The sequence below is a fragment of the Primulina eburnea genome, chromosome 9 (assembly GCF_022965805.1).
Source record: "Primulina eburnea isolate SZY01 chromosome 9, ASM2296580v1, whole genome shotgun sequence".
Taxonomy (NCBI): domain Eukaryota; kingdom Viridiplantae; phylum Streptophyta; class Magnoliopsida; order Lamiales; family Gesneriaceae; genus Primulina; species Primulina eburnea.
The window spans coordinates 13,927,290-13,948,333 of NC_133109.1; the positions used below are offsets into that span (position 1 = coordinate 13,927,290).

Consider the following 21,044-nt stretch of genomic DNA (forward strand, 5'->3'; position numbering starts at 1 on the left):
GAGCTCATGCCCAAACCGAGGCCGTTAAGGAGACGCATGGCAGCTCCAGGAGGAAATTGTCCAGATTAAAGAAATCCATGAAAATGTTCTTGCCCGGGAGAAGGCCGTTTGGCAGCAGCAAATGGACCTGATCCGGGCTGAACTATCTGATGCCCGGGCAGAGGTGCAGACGGCTAGGGCAGAGGCGGAATCTTCCCGGGCTCGCGCTGAGGATTTCGAGTCTTTAGCTGCTGAGGCTAGAGAGGAGGCGCTGGCGGCCAGAGAAGAAGCAGAGTACTCCCGGGTTAGGGCTGAGGACTTTCAGGCGGCTGTGACCTTTTTGAAGAATACTCAGGCAGAACAAATGTCACACTTTCTGAAGTCCCCCGAGTTTAAGAAAATGCTGGCCAGGAAAGCCTTCTCGTACTTTGAACAGGGCTTCCATAAGTGTTTGGAGCAATTCGAGGAAGCCGGTATGGTTCCAGCTGATATGGAGGATTTCCCGGATTTGGAGAAGGCTGCTGCATCCCTTCCGGATGATGAAAAGGAGAACACGGAGAAACATGACCCCCTTGTAAATTAAGTAGCCCATTTTTCTCTCTTTTGTAATCGTTTTCCCTTGATGAAATATAGAAACTTGTTTTTTTTTTTTCTTCCAATTCTGTTTCCTTTCATGCTATAGTAAAATTTCGTGATCTTGATTGCCAAATGAGGTACGGTTCCTTTTAGGTCTTTTTTATGTTCGGGGTATTGGTCCGCCGAGCCAGGGTACTGGTTCCTGGACTTAAAAGATGATCTGGGGTACGGGTACTCCGGGCCAGGGTACGGATCCCTGGTCTTAAAAGATATTTCGGGGTACGGGTCCACCGGGCCAGGGTACGGATCCCTGGTCTTTAAAGTATAACCGGGGTAAGGGTCCTCCGGGCCAGGGCACGGATCCCTGGTCTTTAGAGTATAACCGGGGTACGGGTCCACCGGGCTAGGGTACGGGTCCCTGGTCTTAAAAGATATTCCGGGGTATGGGTCCACCGGGCCAAGGTACGGGTCCCTGGTCTTAAAATATATTCCGGGGTACGGGTCCACCGGGCCAGGGTACGGATCCTTGGTCTTAAAAGATATTCCGGGGTACGGGTCCACCGGGCCAGGGTACGGATCCCTGGTCTTTAAAGTATAACCGGGGTACGGGTCCACCGGACCAGGGTACGGGTCCCTGGTCTTAATAGATAGTCTTTTGAATAATCTCTTCATTTGATGCGACAATAGATACAAATGTTTCTAAACATAATACTTCTTTATATGAAAAGCATTCCATGGTATTTTGAGAGTATGCCCTTGAGAATCTTCGAGATAGTAAGCTGTGCCCGAACTGACTTCTTAATTACTCTGAAGGGTCCTTACCATTTGGCTTCTAGCTTCCCTACATCACCCACTGGTTTGACTTTTTTCATGACGAGGTCTTCTACTGGAAAATCTCTTGCTCGAACATGCTTGTTGTAGAATTTCATTACCCGGCTGCGATAAGCTTCCATCCGAAGAGCTGCCCGATCTCTCTTCTCTTCAATCAGATCAAGTTCAATGGCCCGGGTTTGATCATTGTTGTCCGAATAAGATTCTACTCGGGCGGAAGGCAACCCAATTTCCACGGGGAGGACTGCTTCTGAGTCATAGACAAGGCTGTAAGGCGTTTCCTGAGTGGGTGATCGTGGTGTGGTCCGATATGCCCATAGCACACTGGGTAATTCTTCCACCCAATCTTTTCTTTTCCCATGGAGTCGGGCTTTTAATGCCTGCACAATGATTCTGTTCGTTACTTTGGTTTGACCATTAGCCTGGGGATATGCTACCGAAGTGAAGGACTGTGTTATCTTCATTTCTTGGCACCAAGAGGTGATCTTCTTTCCTTGGAACTGCCTTCCATTGTCCGAAATCAACTTTCTCGGGATTCCATATCTGCAGACAATACTTTTCCATAAGAACTTCATAACCTCGTCTTCGGTAATCCTGGCTAAGGGCTCAGCCTCAACCCACTTGGAGAAATAATCTACTGCTACGAGGAGGAATTTCTTCTGTGCTCGGGCTATAGGGAAAGGGCCCACAATTTCCAAACCCCATTGATCAAAGGGGCACGATGCGAAGACCGGTTGCATGCTTGTAGCTGGGCGGTGGTGGAAATTAGAGTGATGCTGACAACCCTGACATTTTTGAACAATACGGGCGGCATCTTGGGTCATCTGAGGCCACCAGAATCCGGCCAATATGGCTTTGCGATATAGAGCTGTCGTGCCGAGGTGTTCACCGCAGCATCCTTCATGTATTTCTCGAAGGACATACTCCACCCCGTCTTCTGCTAAGCATTTAAGCAAGGGGCCCTGATGAGATCGTCTGTACAAGATATTATTTAGAAGAACAAACCTGGGCACTTGTTTCCTGATCTTTGCAGCCTGGACTCGATCCTCTGGGAGTTTTTATGCTCTATGTATTCCATGAGAGGGGCCATCCATGAGTTCGCTGGAGACTGGGGTGTTTCTTCTTCAAGGGATGATACTAGCCGAGTAAAACAAAGAACCTCCCGAGTGCTTATTTCTATCAAGGAAGCAGCTAGTTTGGCTAACACGTCGGCCTCGGTATTTTCTTCTCGGGGAATTTGTTCGATACTCCAGTCTATAAAGGATGAAGCTTGAGAAATAATAAACTTTAAGTACTTGAGCATCTTTTCATTCTTGACCTCGTAAGCTCCTTTAATTTTTTGGGTAACCAGCTGAGAGTCGGAATAGATAATGACTCGGGAGGCCCCAACTTCTCGGGCAGCACGCAACCCCGCCAAAACAGCTTCGTATTCCGCTTCGTTATTCGTGACCCTAGAGTCAATCTTCAGAGCCAGCTTGACTTTCTCTTCTAGTGGGGAGACCAAGACAATCCCCACTCCACACCCTGATATGTTTGAGGCGCCATCAACAAACACCCTCCATACCTCTTCCTTTCCGGGCTGAATCATCTCTGTTAAGAAATCTGATAATGCCTGTGCTTTTATTACAGCCCGGGGTTTGTATTCAATATCATACTCCCTGAGTTCCACAGTCCATGTGATCATTCTCCCCGAGACCTCTGCGTGAGTCATGATTCTCCCGAGGGGAGAATTAGTGAGGACCACAATGGGATGCGAGAGAAAATACGGCCTTAAATTTCGAGCGGTCATTACTAAAGCCAATGCGATCTTCTCTAATTCACTGTATCTCAACTCTGCTCCTCGGAGGGCGTGACTGACATAATAGATAGGATTCTGATCGGTCCCTTCCTCTTTGATGAGTACGGAGCTAACAGCAATTTCAGTGGCCGAGAGATAGATCCACAATTTTTGTACGGGCTCAGGCTTTGCCAATACGGGCATTTCAGCCAGATGTTTTTTCAAATCTTGAAAGGCTTGCTCGCAATTGTCATCCCAACCGAATTTCTGCGCTTTCCTCAGAACTTGAAAGAAAGGGTAACTACGGTGTGCAGATCGGGAAATGAAGCGTGACAGGGCCGCAATTCTCCCTGTCAATTTTTGCACGTCCATGACAGACTGAGGAGAGGGCATATCTGTAATAGCCGATCCCGGTTTACGGTACGGTTTAAGCTTTGTATGTTTATTTGGGTTATATGATTAGATGTTAAGAGTTGTGTTTATGGGCCATAGTATTATTGGTTGTTATTGTCTTGAGGTGTTAGTTGTTGTTGGTTGTTCGTTTCAGTGTTTCGGATCGATTTTGGTTGCATTGATATGTTTCTCGGCCGTGACCAGAGTGCACCCGCGGTAGTGCAAGCAGTGCACCCGCGGTTTACTGTTCATCATTTTATGGTTGGGAGGCCGTAGCATCACCGCACCCGCGTTGAAGAGGACACCGCACCCGCGGTGATAGGAGTACCACACCCGCGGTCATCGTGTGCTAGGATTTTGGTTGGTTGCCGTGAGCATGGCGCACCCGCGGTGTTTGTAGCAGCGCACCCGCGGTCATGCATTATTGAGGTATGGTCGAGATTTAAGTGGGTAGTTGGCTTTACTTTACTCATTCTCTTCCCTTCCATTTCGATTTTCCTCTCTAGAGCTTAGGGTTTTCTTCATTTCTTTTGCTTCCTATCTTCGATTCAAGCTTTTAGTTGGCGAGTAGAGTTGAGATCGAAGTTCTTCTTGGTGCTAGGAAGCTAAGGTAAGCTTTTGGTGTTATTATTTCATGGTTTTGGAGAAGAGATGATTTGGGTTTGATGTTTATGTTGGTTTTATGGATTAATTGACATGGGTTCTTGATTATTGAGTTGATGATGGTGTTATTAATGGATTATTGTTGTAGGTGGTATATCAAGAGCTTAGATTGAGGTGTTCTTGTGGTTTGTAAGTGGAATCTCCTTCTTGTGCTCACATGATAGTATATGTATTGTATTTCAAGGGTTTTATTGTGATATTCCCTTCCATTTGATTCATAGTATGTATTGATTCACTTGTTATGTATATTAGAGGCATTTCATGTCTCCATTATTGAAAAGGGAATACAAGAGAAAAGAAAGAGTATTCAAAGTGTTTGTTAATGCCATAGAGAGAGTTTAAATGTTTTATTTGGATTGATAGATACATAGTAAGAGATTGCATGCAATTAGTTGATCAACGACCATAGGCTTATATCCCTCAGAGTAATCGATTTATATCGATGGGATATAAGTGAGAGACAGAGATACTATTGATATCAATCCAACCAGAGTAAAGAGAAATATCATCCTATTGCTATGCTATTGCTATGATATTTATTTCAGAGTTGATGGTATTTATGATTTCAAAGCTATGTTTCTCAGAGTATGTTATGTCATTGCTATGTAAGAGATCCACTTGCTGAGTTTTATACTCATTTTAGATATTTCATGTGATGCAGATAGGAGCGACGGACCGGGACATTGACTATGGACAGGGGGTCATATGCATGCCATGTTGGAAGGAAGATTTTTGGGACATGATCATAAGAATGATATTTTGTATTTTGCTTTGTCATTTAAATGATCATGTATATATTTTATTGTAAAGATGTTTGAAGAAATGTATTTTGAAACTCCTTCCATATATTTGAAAGAAAATTTTAAATTCCGCTGTTTTTCTTTAATCGGGTCAGAGGTGTCACAATATCCACGATGGCTCGGATTTTCTCCGGGTTAACCTCAATTCCTCGGTCTGTGACCATGAATCCCAAGAACTTTCCGCTTTTAACCCCAAACACACATTTGGCCGGGTTAAGTTTTATTCTGTATTGTTTCAGAGTGGCGAAAGTTTCAGCTAAATAATAAATAAAATGAGCGACTTCCCGGGTTTTGATTAGAATGTCATCCACATACACCTCGATATTGCGACCTATCTGTTTCTGAAAAACAAGATTCATCAATCGTTGGTACGTAGCCCCTACATTCTTTAATCCAAAAGGCATCACAACATAGCAAAAGGTACCCCCGAAGGTAATGAAACTAGCTTTATCTTGATCTTCCAAAGCTAAAGGGATCTGATGATATCCTTGATATGCATCCAGAAAGCTTAACAGTTCACATCCAGAAGTGGAATCGACCAGCTGATCGATCCAGGGGAGTGGATAGCAATCTTTTGGGCAAGCTTTATTCAAGTCTCTGAAATCAACGCACATCCTCCATTTCCCAGTAGATTTTGAGACAAGAACCACGTTAGACAACAACGAAGGGAAATGGACTTCCCTAATGTGCCCGGCCTTTAGCAATTCTTCCACTTGCTTTTCAATTACTTTATCTTTTTCAGGGCCAAAATGTCGCTTTTTCTGCTTTACTGGCCGGGATCCCGGGAGGATGTTTAATTTATGATCGACCACTCGGGGCGAGATCCCGGACAATTCCTGTTGAGACCAAGCAAAGACATCAACGTTAGTTTTCTTATATTGCAAGAGGTTTACCCGGGTGGTTGCGCAGATGTCTCGGGCCACCCGGACGTTCTTCCCTGGCTCAATTTCCACCACTTCTTGTTCTTCTTCCGCCACAAAGTGCACTTCTCTTTCATGGGTCTCCTCCTGGTGCTCTTTCTCCTTTCCTTCCCTCTTTGCCTTCTTTTGGTCAACCCGGACTGTTTCCCCATAACATCTTCGAGAAGAGGGCTGATCGCCTTTAACTTCTCCAACCTGTCCCTGCACTGGGAATTTGATATTCTGATGATAAGTTGAGGCCACAGCCTTCATTTCATTCATGGCCGGCCTTCCCAGTATGACATTGTACGAAGACGGGGCATCCACTACTGTGAACGTAGTCATCACAGTCTTCCTCAAGTCTCCCATGCCCAGGGTCAAGGGTAGAGCAATTTCTCCCTCTGGATATACGGCGTGGCCGGCAAACCCGAATAGGGCGGTTTCAACGGCTTCCAGCTGGTATTCATGTAAATCCATTTGAACTAGGGCCTCTTTGAAAATAACATTAACGGAGCTCCCATTGTCTACAAAAACCCTCAATACGTCGTAATTGGCCACTCGGGCTTGAATGACAAGAGCGTCATTGTGAGGCAGGCTCACCCCTCGGAGATCTTCTGGTCCAAAGCTTATAACCGGCTCGTCTCTCCTCCTTCCATCAACCACTAAACATTCCCTCCTAATCCTCGCCTTCCTAGCCCGATTAGAGTCACCATCGGTATATCCTCCTGAAATTATTTTGATTATCCCTCGACTTGGGGAGGGATCTTTCCTTTCTGCTGGTTTGATTCTTTCCTCCCGGGTACTCACGTCTCCTCCCCACCTCCCACTTGGGGTGCTCATCGTCTTTGGGGGCATACTCGATATTGGACGTCTAGACAACCAGGGTGGCTGTCTAGACTTATCTCGCGGAGGGTGAGGCGCTGACATAGGATGCTTTTTGGAATTCCTCCCCAGGACCCGGCATTCATTGGTATTGTGGGCACAATCTTTATGGAGGGTACAATACCCCTTCTGTTCTGGCCTGGGGGTTCTTGCCACAGAATTGGGAGGAGGGGCTTCATCTGATCTGCATTCTTGAATCTCTCTGTCTCGGGAAACTTTCAAAGGTACATGGGAGAAGTGTCCCGAGCCGTTCTTCTTGGGGGCTCTATCTTCGGTTTTGATAGCCCGATCTCCTCTTGCTCTTTTCAAGGCCTCTCTCTTCTGGTTTTGTGCTTCTTCCATATTAATGTATTTCTCCGCTCGGGATAAGAGATCCTCGAAATTCCCGGGCAATTTTTTGGTTAAGGACCGGAAAAAATCCCCCTCCCATAGCCCTTGCATAAATGTTGTGGTCTTTGTCTCGGGTGCACAGGTTGGTACATCCAGGGCCTCCCGGTTGAACCTTTTGAGATAAGCTCTAAGGGTCTCATCTTGCCTCTGTTTTACCTCAAATAAACTGAAAGCGGTTTTCTTGTACTTCTTGCTGCTGCTAAATTGATGCAAGAATACCTTTTGAAAGTCCTCGAAACAACGGATGCTTTGTGATGCCAACCCTTCAAACCATCTCTGTGCAGAATCTACAAGGGTGGTGAGGAACACCTTACATTTAATTTGGTCCTCATAACAATGTAACATGGCCATATTCTCGAAACGAGCGAGGTGCTCCTCAGGGTCAGAACTCCCATCATAATCTTTGATTTTGGCTGATTTAAAATGCCCGGGAAGTGGTTCCCGAACAATGATGTCAGAGAACGGGCAACCCTTAACGACAGGAACATTGCCTTTAGAACCAACCTGCCCTTCTAGCACTTTCACCTTTTTTCTTAACTCTTCCAATTCTTCCGCAACAGTGGGAGACTTAGAACCCGCGCTTGACTCCCTTTCTTCTTCCCTTCTTTCTTCTTCTAATGGTTGTTCACGCTGTTGCTCAGTATGACTATCATGGCGAGAGGTGGCTTTCTTCGTTGTAGCCATCTTAACCGCATCAGCTATAATCTTCTGTAACTCTTCAGGAGTTAGATGGATGGTGGGCTGAGGACCATTAGGAGGAGGACCACCCGCACCAGAAAGACGGGTATTGTTTTCCTCTTGGACTCGAGAGGTGTCTTGGTTAGCTCTTCTAGTAGGAGCCATATCAACGCCTTTAGAACTCAGTTTTCCCACAGACGACGCCAATGATGTCATCCGGGCGAAATGGTCGAGTCGGGTCGGGACTCTATCGGGTAAACTATCAAAAATTTATAATGAAGGAAACTGAGAAAGGACTATATCTGTGATGAAGATATATTTCTGCAATATGGCCTCAGCTGGAACCTGTAAACAAGGAAAGGAACTCGTGAATGGGCGCCGAAGGGGGTGTCCGGCATGGCCACTCCGATGCTTAAGTCAACAGGGTACTCAAGCAATAAAACCAATGTAGCCAAGTGATGGCTGTGATGATTGGTGTATAATAAAAGAAAGTATTAAATGTCAATGAGTGTATGAGTAGATGATAAATGCGGATAAGAACCTGATATTTATAGTAGAGGAAGCAATGATGACCTCGTTTTTTGTGTGTGGGCATTAAATATAGTAGGGTGGCTGATTGTACCCTATTATTCTGACATGTCAAATCATAAGCTAGTCCTATCTCGTATGTCCTGTCAACCATTAATATTAATCAGGGATAGATCGGATGTATGCGCGATCTATCAAGTCAACGCCATTAAATGCTCCCCCTGCATCGAGGTGTCAGAGGAGAAAACTTCTCGGGTAATCTCGCCAGAACTCGGGCGTCACGTCCTAGGCGACCCATAACCTAGGATATGAGTGTTTGCTGCCATATTCAACTTTGAAAATATTTTGCCCTGACCCGGGCTCCGCTCATGGGCATGCCACACGACCCGAGAGATCCCGGGCCCTACCAATGTCCCGGGACATATCGGGGCATCACCCACTATCCCTTTTTATAATGTTATCTTTTGTTGCCCATTGTTATCCAACAATTTTAATTGCTTGAGGTCATTTTGCAATCTCATATGGGTCCACAAATTCAGCTAACAAAGTTGTAAGAGTAACGTTTTTCTCGCACTGAAGATGCAACAAAAATTTAAAAATTTTAGTTCTGACATTCAAAATATTCCTTGAGCGTGTCGTATGATTCAAAACATTTATAAGATGTTCAGATTTGTTTACCTTTACGATATTAATGTTGGACACCAAAGATTAGTGGAGTTGGTCCTTCTTGTAAATCCATAAGAACATATCTCCCTCCTCTGATCTCCTAATCAAATACACGATTGAAGACTGTATTTCTTGTTTAGATCGCACTAGAGATCTCAAACAATTTTTCATCGAGAATGGATCCTCGAAATTTCAGAAATCCGGTGACGATGTGGCTGTGGAAGTGGCTGTAATTTTCTTTGTGAAAAATAAGGTGGCAAAAATTTACATGAGGGAATAGAGGAGAAAAACCAAAATTTTGTCTTCCAAAATGTATGTGTGGAATTTGTGTTATTTCATACGACCCTCAATGAAATATTTATAAGCTTTAATTCCTGATCACATCAGGAATCCCTCTCATTATATGATTCATAATCCTAATCACATTAGGATTCTTATTTTCATTAATTAATAAAATTTCTCATTTTTTATATATAATGCAAAGTCAACTCTTGATAATGCATGATATATAAATATTATATATATATATATATATATATGTGTGTGTGTGTGTGTAAAATTAAAGAACTATTAGTTAATTTCTTAATTAATTGTTAATAAATTATTCGATTAATTAATCAATTCTAGAATATTCCATAAGAATCAAGTGCATATTGTAGCTATCAGTACTAATATTATTATTTAATTAGTAGATTCTAAATTCATTAAACAGATAATTGTGAACTCATTAGTATCTCGCGACGATAACTTCCACATCTTCCAATACATAAAATCAATTTATACACTCTTTTTAAAAGCAATCTGTTTGATCTCCATCAAACTAAAGTCGTCAAATTCATCTATTTGAATTTGACCATCTCAACGAGAACATAGAATCCGATATTTGTTTTACCCTCAATGGTTCAGGGATAGAGTTGACTATGGTTTTACAACCTCATGTTATTCAGAATTCTTATCCGGCTTACCCTAATTAACATCATTCTTTTCATTAACAATCAAGAATGTCATAAGTCAAGTCTAATTACACTCATCGGGTCATGGTAAGAGCATCTAGTAGTAACGCTTAATGATCCTCTAGGTATCAGTGATAGCACCTGCAAGAACCTTAAGTTATGGTTAGAATACAGTACAGTCCCTTCAACTCATATATCCTGATCGAATCGGCAACCATTGGTATGTCGAGAGTTTCATATGAATTCGATAATGATGTTATGTAACTTTGAGTAATAACCATGACATGGTATATGCAACTAGGAAAATACATTTTCCTAAAACACATGTCTTGCTCTGGCCAGAGAATCATTGCACTATGTACTCATCATATCACATAGGATCTATTCACCAATAAGCAAACAGTGAATCCCCAGCTACAATGTAATAACTCCTACGTATTTTAAAATTACACCCAACATCATCATCTAATGACCCTCAATGGAGTCGGTAAATGAATCAAAGTACATTCTAGTATGTAGGGCTTCTATGTTATCCTGAGTCTAAGAAATAATGGCGTACAATCATAACCGCACACTATTATACTCGATAATTGATAATCACTTGAACAGTCCGATGGAGGTTTGTTCAGCGCATTATCATTTGATCACTCATTTGTATGAATGGATATCTTCATGCCCTTACCTATGAAACAATGATGTTTACATCACAAATGCTAGTCTCAAGCTCAAGTGGTATTTATCCTTATTTTAAGCGGTTGATTCGACTAAAAACTTGTTTAAAATATACAATAGACTTCCTAATGAGTTTCATGATATTACGTTGTGAGACATATCTCATGGTACATATTGTATATTCAAGGACTTTATCAATGGACCTTGTATTGATATACATATAAAGTTAATGTCATATTAGGATAAAATGGGTACAATATTATTAAAATAAAGATTTTTTCTAAAATAATAGTCAATAAAACTCAAGCCACAAGTTTTTTTCTATGGGAATCTTCTCCAATAATATCTCACTTTTCCTACAGCCAAATTCCTATAGATTTCAGACTCATTGCTTCACGATATTTATCAAATAAGGGTCCTGGAAAGGGCTTCATCAATGGATAAACAATGTTATTTACAGAGGCGACTCTCTCCATTGATATGTCGCATCTTCCCACAATCTCTTGGATTATGTGAAAGTGACTCAGTATATGTTTCGATCACTGATGAGACATCAGTACCTTTGCTTGCGCAATGACACTGGTGTTTAGCAGTAGACCAGGACTTGATCAAATGTTTGAGGAATGACACCCAACTCTTGAACAAAATTCCTCATCCAAACAACATCATATGCTGAAGCTGATGCAACTATATATCCAATATCAGTTGTTGAATCCGCCGAGGTGTCTTGCTTGGAATTCTTTCAAGAGACGGGACCAACATTGAGCTTCAAGACAAATCTAGAGGTTGATTTCAAATCATTCACATCTGATTGGAAGTTAGAATCGGTATAGACTTCAAATTCTAATTCTCCACTCCCGTAAACTAAGAACAAATTCTTAGTTCTTCTGAAGTATATAAGAATGTTCTCACGTATTTCCAATACAATAGACCGAGATTCGATTGATATCTGCTTGCAACTTCTTCTGAAATTTTATGTATGAATTGGTTCGTTTCTTGGTTTTATTGATCAATCCTTCGCTTGGATCCCTCTGGACGTTGATGCTTCTGTATGGCTATGATTTGTAATGTGTTTAGACATGGTTAAGTAATCTGTAAGGGTTAGAAAGGGCCTGGAGGGACAACACAACCGCTGGAAGTCTGTACGATTTTTTTTCTTTGCACGCTTTTAGGCTATAGGGTTCGAGCTTATGGTTTTAATCAGGGGCTCGATTGGGGCTCTTGGCTATGGTTTATGCATTCTATCAGGGTCCTAGGATGAGCCTAGTTAGGGTGGTTTACTGTAACGCCCCAGATTTGACGATTGTCCTCACTGTACCAAGACGAGTCTTTCCAACGTGCTTATGTCCTCACTCACACGCACCTTAGGAAACTTCCCAGGAGGTCACCCATCCCAAAATTTCCCCAAGTCAAGCACGCTAACTTTGGGGTTCTTATGTGATGAGCTACCGAAAAGAAAATGCACCTTCGTGATTGAGTAGTACCAATCAAATCTTTTAAGCTCTCTTCAACTGTACAGTCCATTACATTGAACAGTCTCGAAATCCCTCTCATTCCCGTGTGGGTTGGTTCATTCATGTTCCCTCCACCTAGAAGCCTGCTCGGAGCCGCTCATTGTTCGTGCAACTGATGGCACCGACGATCACCCCCCGCCCTATTCGGCCCCGAGCCTTACATGCCCACCCGCTTTCGCTTGGTTCGTCCACGATCCACACCGTTCTAAGAGAGGTCGGCTCTGATACCACTTGTAACGCCCCAGATTTGACGATTGTTCTCACTGTACCAAGACGAGTCTTTCCAGCTTGCTTATGTCCTCACTCACATGCACCCTAGGAAAATTCCCAGGAGTTCACCCATCCCAAAATTGCCCCAAGTCAAGCATGCTTAACTTTGGAGTTCTTATGTGATGAGGTATCGAAAAGAAGACGCACCTTCGTGATATGAGTAGTACCAATCAAATCTTTTAAGCCCTCTTCAACTGTACAGTCCATTACATTGAACAGTCTCGAAATCCCTCTCAGTCCCTTTTGGGTCGGTTCATTCATGTTCCCTCCACCTAGATGCCTGCTAGGAGCCGCTCATTGTCCGTGCAACTGATGACACCAGCGATCACCTCCCCCCCCCCCCCCCCCCGCCCTCTTCGGCCCCGGGCCTCACATGGCTCCTGTCAGGCTTCTAGGTGGAGGGAACATGAATGAACCGACCCACACGGGAATGAGAGGGATTCCGAGACTGTTCAATGTAATGAACTGTACAGTTGAAGAGGGCTTAAAAGATTTGATTGTTACTACTCATATCACGAAGGTGCATCTTCTTTTCGGTAGCTCATCACATAAGAACTTCAAAGTTAAGCGTGCTTGACTTGGGGCAATTTTGGGATGGGTGACCTCCTGGAAAGTTTTCTAGGGTGCGTGTGAGTGAGGACATAAGCACGCTGGAAAGACTCGTCTTGATACAGTGAGAACAGTCGTCGAATCTGGGACGTTACGAGTGGTATCAGAGCCGACCTCTCTTAGTACTGTGTGGTTCGGGGATGAACCAAGCGGAAGCTGGTGGGCATGTGAGGCCCGGGGCCGAAGAGGGCGAGGGGTGATCGCCGGTGCGATCAATTGCACGAACTATGAGCGGCTCCTGGCAGGCTTCTAGGTGGAGGGAACATGAATGAACCGACCTACACGGGAATGAGAGGGATTCCGAGATCGTTCAATGTAATGGACTGTACAGTTGAAGAGGGTTTAAAATATTTGATTGGTACTACTCATATCACGAAGGTGCATCTTCTTTTCGGTAGCTCATCACATAAGAACTTCTTAGTTAAGCGTGCTTGACTTGGGGCAATTTTGGGATGGGTGACCTCCTGGGAAGTTTTCTAGGGTGCTTGTGAGTGACGACATAAGCATGCTAGAAAGACTCGTCTTGGTACAGTATGGACATTCGTCGAATCTGGGACGTTACATTTATGGTCTGGTTGGATAGGGAAAGAGCTAGAACCAGAAAAGCAACAGCTGCGCAGGTTGGGTCTCATGGAAGGGCTGTAGGAGTTCAGCCTTAGGGTTTCAGTCAGGGGCTTGCCACGGTTCTTGGCTACAGTTTGGGACATGTCTTAGGGTCCTAGTATGAGTCTTGTGGTGGTGGTGGTGGTTCATGGGCTGGATGGTCTGGTAGAGCGCTGGAACCAGAAACTCGAAAGCTGAACAGAATTGGCCCTCACATGAGGGGCTGTCACGGTTCTGATGTTTTTGGGCTTAGGTGTTGGTTCTGAGTTTAAAAGGGATTAATCATGGTCTTATGTTATGTCTATGGGTCGAGTCTAGGGCCTGTTTTGGGTTTTTTTTGAGTCAGTTTAAGCGTAGAGTATTTAGAATTGCATACGCGTCGTAGCGCTTTTCCTTGAGACAGCTTTGTTTTCTATGGATCATAGGTTTTTTTAAGTTGGTTCGATTATGGTTTGGGGCTGGTTAGGGTCTTAGACAGTAGTTAGGATGTCGTCTAAGCATGGTTCGAGTTTCGAGTCGTTCGGTAAGTCGTAGGCTATTTAATTAAGGGAAAATTGATTTTAAATCCCCGGACCCAAACTTCTCTTTATCCTAACTCCACACACCTAAAAAATTTTGCCCAAACTCCCTGAATAGTTTAAAGTTGACAAAAATACCCTTACATATTTTAATGGTCGATCTTCTTGGGTAAAATGGTATCAGAGTCGAGGTAAAATTATTTCAAACATACAAGTTTATATTTATGAAGTAATTAAATGTTTGGGGAGGATAATTTTCTCAATTAACATTAATTTAAACCCAGGTTCGAGATTAACTCTTTACAGGAATTATTATAGAACTCTGAAATATTTGAGACAAGAAGATCTAACTAAGGTTAGATATCAAGAAGGAACTTATCAGAATCCTAAGGTAAACTCATGTTTCAAAATAACAGGTTCTTAGAAATAGTACAGGATTCCTCTAAACTCTCGGGAGCTCTTAGAGAAATTCAAAAGATGGTACAATATTTATGGCAATATATTGTAATATGTACCACAAAATGTGGAGAAAATCCTTAAAAACCTGGAAGAAACTCTTGGAATATTAAAGGATATTCGAACAAGAATTAAAATCCTAGAACAACAACCAAGTTCTAGTAAGAGAACTTTAGAAGAAAGGTTACCACCATCTTTTGGAATGGAGCCTTTGTTAAATCAACAAGAGAATGCCAAAGCTGTGTCAAAACCTTTTACTGAAGAAGAAAAAATGATCAGTCTAATTAAATATATCTCAGAAAAGAAATTAATCTGACAACAACTTTAGAAAGAATTGGACTAGAGGATCTACAAGAGCTTGCAGAATCTTTTGCAAATCTCAAAGTAGTAGATCTAAATCTGAATATAACAGGAGGTGTATCACCTTCTATAACCTGTTCATCTTCTCAGGAACAACCAAAGGAAAGTGTGGGGTCTCAAAATATAAATATGAGAGAATCTCAACCCGATTTCCATACTGGTAGAGAATTACACCCGGTGGGAACAAGGACAAGGAGAAATCAAAATCCCTTGCACCAAACACCCAATGGGAAAACTGTTTTAGAATCTATACATCCTTATGAAGTTATGCTTAACCTTGATGTACTAGATTTTAAAAACAGAGAAGATCCCATAGATGACTGAACATCTGCTATGAGAATTGCTGCAGGAACACTTGATCTCAACAGAGAAGGATTCATTAAACTCCTAGAAATGAGTCTTATGGGATCAGTTAAAATTGCTTGGGATATGACTTCATTAAAAACCAAAGAGTAAATCCTAGCTGGAGAATCTCTTAATAAGAGAGCTGGAAAAATGACTACCTCATTTAAAGCACAATTTATAGGGGTAGACTATTTTAATAGTCAAGATAAAGAAAAGAATAAGAAATATACTCAAGCTCTGTATAGCCTTGAATTACATGACATATGTTTAGTGGATGAATATATTATGTTATTCACTAAATATAGATGAAATTTAGGGGTCGAAGAAAATATAGCTATGTAGCTTTTTTTCGCAAAAATGCCAAGTCCCTGGAGAGAAATGCTTATAAAGGAATATGTCCCTGGCAATCCATATACGTAGGCATGAAATCCTCTTTTCTCAAAAGAAAATTGGCATAATGGTGTCATATGGCAGCATTACAAAAGAATTACAAACGATTAAGGGGTATCAATAAAAGAACTCCTTTGTATTGTAAGGAAAATGATCTTCCAACAATTATTTGAAATAAACCACAAAAGCATAAGAGGAAAAGTTTTAGGCCTCATCCTTATGCTAGAAGTGGAAGAAGTTCTTGGAAACATAGAACAATTTCTCCTATACAAAAGGCCAGATCTTATAAATCTGGGCAAAGAAGTGGATCATCAAGAAGTAGGATATCATCCCAAGCATCGAGCACATCTCGAAACACAGGAAGAACACCTACAAAGAAAACTTTTAGAAGAGCTCATACTTGAGCTAATGAAAGTTTTAAAGATTGTAATTGCTGGACATGTGGAGAAAGAGGCCATATCTCAATCAATTTTCCAGAAAATGAAAAAAGAGGTATACGGATTCAAGAATATTGTCTCAGATGAAAGTATATATGAAGAAGAAGAAGTATTGAGTCAGGTAGAATCTGATGGAACTAAATATGAATCTAACTGAAGACGAGGTGTTTCGACAAGAAACACATGAAGATTCGTCTGGTTACTTCAGTCAGACAAAAATATCTCATAACATGGTTCAAAGAATCATGAGAGAAAATCCTAGTATACAGAGATATCAAGGATTTTCTGTAGGACAGGTAGAAAAGTTCTTAGGAAGTCTTGGCCTAAGAAATAGAAAGTATCATCTCATCTATAAAGTTTCTAGAATAGAAATGACAATCCCGATGGAACTTACAGGAAATAGAATGGAGATGCAATTAATTCTTTCTGAAGAAATTAATGAGGAGTTACTCAAGATAGAAGTAGTAAGGACTATGTCATGGATTCATATCGGAGCAATCCATATTATGATAAAAGCTACTTTCAAATAAGGAATAGATTTACCCATTGATATTGCTATAAGCGATAAAAGAATGGGGAACCTTCAAGATTCAGTACTGGGAACTATCTCAAGAAATCTCTGTGCAGGAAAGATGGTAGGAGTAATTTATCCGAGAATTGCCTACAACTTAGCAGATCAAGATTTTAGTCGAGCCTTGACATTACATCAGATTTTCAAGGAAAAAAAGACTGATGAAAGAGGTAATAGACCATATTCTATTACCTATCAAATTTCATATGCTATATGTAATACACATCATTCAAAATTATTTATTATAAATGAGTTCATTGAAATACCCGAGATATTTAGAAAATTTTCCTAGACAATTTATCCAGAAAGAGTTGACTTTCATTTAATATAGGAAACAGATATCCAAATACAAGACAAACCGATTCTACGAAGAATCAAAGTCTTAGATTGGAATCAAGGAGACTATCTTTTCAGGGAGATAGAATTACAAGTTACAGGTGGAGAAAAGTGCATGTGGGGACCCGGACGCTAATCAAGTTCTTAATCATTATTGGGACTAATTAATCAATTATAAAACAGGGTCTAAAAATTTTTTTAAAATACAAAGCGGAAACGTAATGTAATTTACTCAAATTACATATTAAACATAAACATACAAATCTTGCGTTATCTACAAGAATTCAACTAGGTTCAACTACATATCAGTGCTGAATCCTATGTTGCTTCGAAGCCTGGATCTCCACGCTATCTAATCTTCTCTCATCCTCTTCTTGACCCTGATCCAGCCCCACCTGTTGTCATGCACACATACAAAACAAGACAATAGCCGGATAACTCCGGTGAGATATAAATATCCCAGTATAAACAATGTACACATGCAATCATATAAAAGCATATACGAAAGCATATAAGAATTACTCATAACATGTCTCAAATCATAAACATAAATCAATATCAAACATTCAATAATCATGAATGATATAAACAATGTAAATCAACATGTCATATCAGACTCAACTCAACCGACGCGTCGTCTCAGACTCGACTCCACTGACGCGTCGTCTCAGACTCGACTCAACTCTATCCTACGGATCCCGATATCTGGATATAGGTAATTATATCGAATCTCAGTCGATAGGAATGAATCAATCCCTAAACGGCATCGATATAATTAATATCTCCAGTGTCTGGGCGAATCAGCCGCAGAATTGACGACTCAGTCAATAACCTGACGAATCAGCCAGTAATTAGGCGAATCAGCCAATAATCAGACAACTCAGCCTGTAATTAAGCGAATCAGCTTAAGTTTAGACGAATCAGTCAATAACCCGACGAATCAGCCGGTGACTAGGCGAATCAGCCTATGACTCAACGACTCAGTAATCAATACATACAGTCAGTATCTAAGCAAATCAATCAATGACTAGCGAATCAGCAGTCATTACATGCAGTGGCTATAAATCAATAGACTACAATCATCAATCTCATCAATTACAAGAATCAATGTAATAACTAAGTATGTGATTTAGGGAAACTCGAGTCAAACCTCACTCGAGTTGTGCAATCCCAACTCAATATTAATTTATACCTTTCTTTCTGATACTCTGATTCTGTCGAAGTCTCGAACTCAAATCTGTCAATACTCAATCTGACAAGAACAATATCGAGGAGTATAATATCAATACACCACTCGAATCAAATCTGTTCTGCTCAATACTTAACCAAATTCAATATCGATGGCATAACGGTATAATATCAATATACCCAACAATATCATATCAATCAGATATTAATTCTAATATCTCATACTCGATAACAACTCAATTCTGATATCAATTCTCAATCAACTCAACTCTAAAAATCATAACAATTTCATATGGTATCTGTTCCTCAGTCCGGTTTCGATTATACGATGTCTAACATGCCAAGAACACCATATATGAATCATATCAGATTCTGACAATACCATAATTTCAAATCATATCAAAACGTAGCAAAACTTACGTCCAGTTGTAGCCTACGTCGATAGGAATACAGTACTGTACTCGGATTTGAAAACAGACGGACGGATCTTGCGTAACAATCAATTTCTCACTCACAAAAACTTGAAGCTTTCCTCCTTCGATTCTTTTTCTCAATTCTGAAGGAAGAATCGGTTGTATGCATATATATATTGCATGTAAATCGTACGTGGCTTCTCCAAAATTTGCCAAAACACCACTCGCGCATATGCGCGATTCATCTCGCGCATATGCGCCAAAGATTCTGGAGCTGTCGCGCATATGCGCCCATTTTCTCGCGCATATGCGCGAGGGCTTCTGGACCCCTCGCGCATATGCGCGTGTTTCTTCGCGCATGTGCGCCGGTCATTTCTTTTGAGATGTTCGGCCGAACATCTCGAGATGTTCGGTTGAACATCTTGGCTTATATTATAACGATGCCCGACTTCTTCATTCAAGTTCGTATAACCTCAATCATGAAATTAATCAATGTATGATTACAGTAATTAAGTCTCGGGCATTACATTGCATGTCCAAGAAACCCAACAGGAGCCAAAGAGCTTTTCTACCATAGGAAAGCTTAGATGCCTAGAAGGGTGGAAGGAAGTAGAAATAGTATTTGATATTACGAAATAAAGGAATCAATTTCCTTATAATACCATATACTATTTGAAGCAACCTATTATAGGAACTTACCAAGGAATGATCAATATCGGAGAATTGGAAGTTCATATCAAAGTAATTCCAGGGAAAAAACCAGATCGACTGGTTCTTGGATTAGAGTTTCTTGAGAAACACAAACCTTGGAAATATCTAGAGTATGGAATGAAGTTTATGGCAGACGATAAGATGTGGAAAATCCGGTTACCACAAGCCCATTCTCGATATACATTCCAATAGGAATGTTGTACAAACAATATAAGGCATAATATTTTACCGCTTATATCGATTTAGGTACTGAAATATGTACAGCAAAAAGAGGAGTTTTTCCAAAAAAATTGGAAGAAGAATTACCAAAGATTGTTGGAAGATATTTTTCTAGAAGAATCTTAATCTTATGTAAGGGGATTAAGATGATAGAAATTATGATCGAAGGTGCTGGACAAACACATTGGTATAAGGTAAAAACACCACCGATTTATTTTCATGATACAGGAGCTGACAATTTTCTAAGAAATAATTTCCTACAAATGTTTAAGCCATATAGCAAGAAAATGAGATTAAAATATTAATGTTCACAAAATCATCGTCCAGACACTAAGAGAGGCATTTTACAGAAAATTGCCGATCCAGTTTCGTAGCAAGCGTGATGATGTAAGAAAACTTCTGAACCCAAAAATGAAGGATTCTAGAGGGTTTGGAGAAACAATGCTCCAACTAAGAGCAAATAAAGAGCTCCAACCAGAAGAAATAGAATACCTTAAGATAGCTCTACATAAGAATGATGTAGAGTTTGAATCTAAGGTATCCCTAGAAGATGTCAAGAGAAGGATCAAAGAAAATTACAATGAAGTTCCCTTGGCATGGTGAGATAAAAATCTACTCAAAGTTTGCCTAAAAATTAAGGAAGGCAAATAATATGAATTTGTCCGTTGTAAGTCTATCCCAATGAACATCATTGATCAAAGGGATATGCAGATCATAATCAAGAAACATTTATACCTTGGTTTGATTAAAGCAAGAATTTCACCATACAACATCCCAAGATTCCTAGTAAGGAATTATAGTAAAATAAAAATGAACAAACTCAGACTAGTTATAATCATCAAGAGATTTATAAGATTATGGAGTTTGATGGTATTTTATACCTAGTAGAGAACATCTAATTAGTTGCATACGAAATGCCAAGATATTCTTTAAGTTTGATTGTAAGTCTGTTTTTTACCAGATTCGGATGGAAGAAGAAAGCAAGAAATTCACAGCTTTCTCTACACCTCAAGGACACTATATCTGAGAGGTATTAACAATGGGACTAGCTAATTCACCTAAGATATTTCAAAGGAATATGGATAATCTATTTAAGATTATTTCAAATTTATGTTTGTCTATATTGATGATATTTTCATAACATCTAAAAATATGGAAGAACATATTAAGCACTTATTTTCTCTAAAGTTTTCAAGAAAGAAGGACTGGTTTTATCTGGAAAAAACAATCATTGCTACAAGAAAGATTGAATTTCTAGGAATAGAAATCGATGAGTTTGGAATAATTTTGCAAGATCACATAGTAGAAAAGGTGCAAAATTTTCCAAACGAACTAAAAGAAAAGAAACAACTTCAAAGCTTTCTGGGAGTTTTTAATTTTGCTGGGATGTTTATCAAAAACCTAGCAAGATACAGAA

The 21,044-nt window shown here is 40.7% G+C and overlaps 1 protein-coding gene across 1 annotated transcript; it reads right to left on the reverse strand.

Moving 5' to 3' along the window:
• Positions 1-1,373: 1,373 nt before the first annotated feature.
• LOC140840740 (uncharacterized) lies at positions 1,374-8,084 on the reverse strand. The gene is made up of 3 exons (XM_073207910.1): positions 5,351-8,084; positions 2,392-3,513; positions 1,374-2,326 (listed from the first exon to the last, which is right to left on the reverse strand). Exons 1-3 carry the CDS (start codon positions 8,082-8,084, stop codon positions 1,374-1,376), a joined length of 4,809 nt encoding a protein of 1,602 aa, XP_073064011.1.
• Positions 8,085-21,044: the final 12,960 nt, after the last annotated feature.

What these genes read in the sequence shown, in the direction of transcription:
- LOC140840740 (XM_073207910.1), bottom strand. Translation starts at nt 8,084, where the DNA reads ATGACATCATTGGCGTCGTCTGTGGGAAAACTGAGTTCTAAAGGCGTT. An exon ending in TGTTTTTCAGAAACAGATAG is followed by an intron (nt 3,514 to 5,350) that starts GTCGCAATATCG and finishes AAAAATTGACAG; the next exon opens with GGAGAATTGCGGCCCTGTCA. An exon ending in ATCAGGAAACAAGTGCCCAG is followed by an intron (nt 2,327 to 2,391) that starts GTTTGTTCTTCT and finishes TTAAATGCTTAG; the next exon opens with CAGAAGACGGGGTGGAGTAT.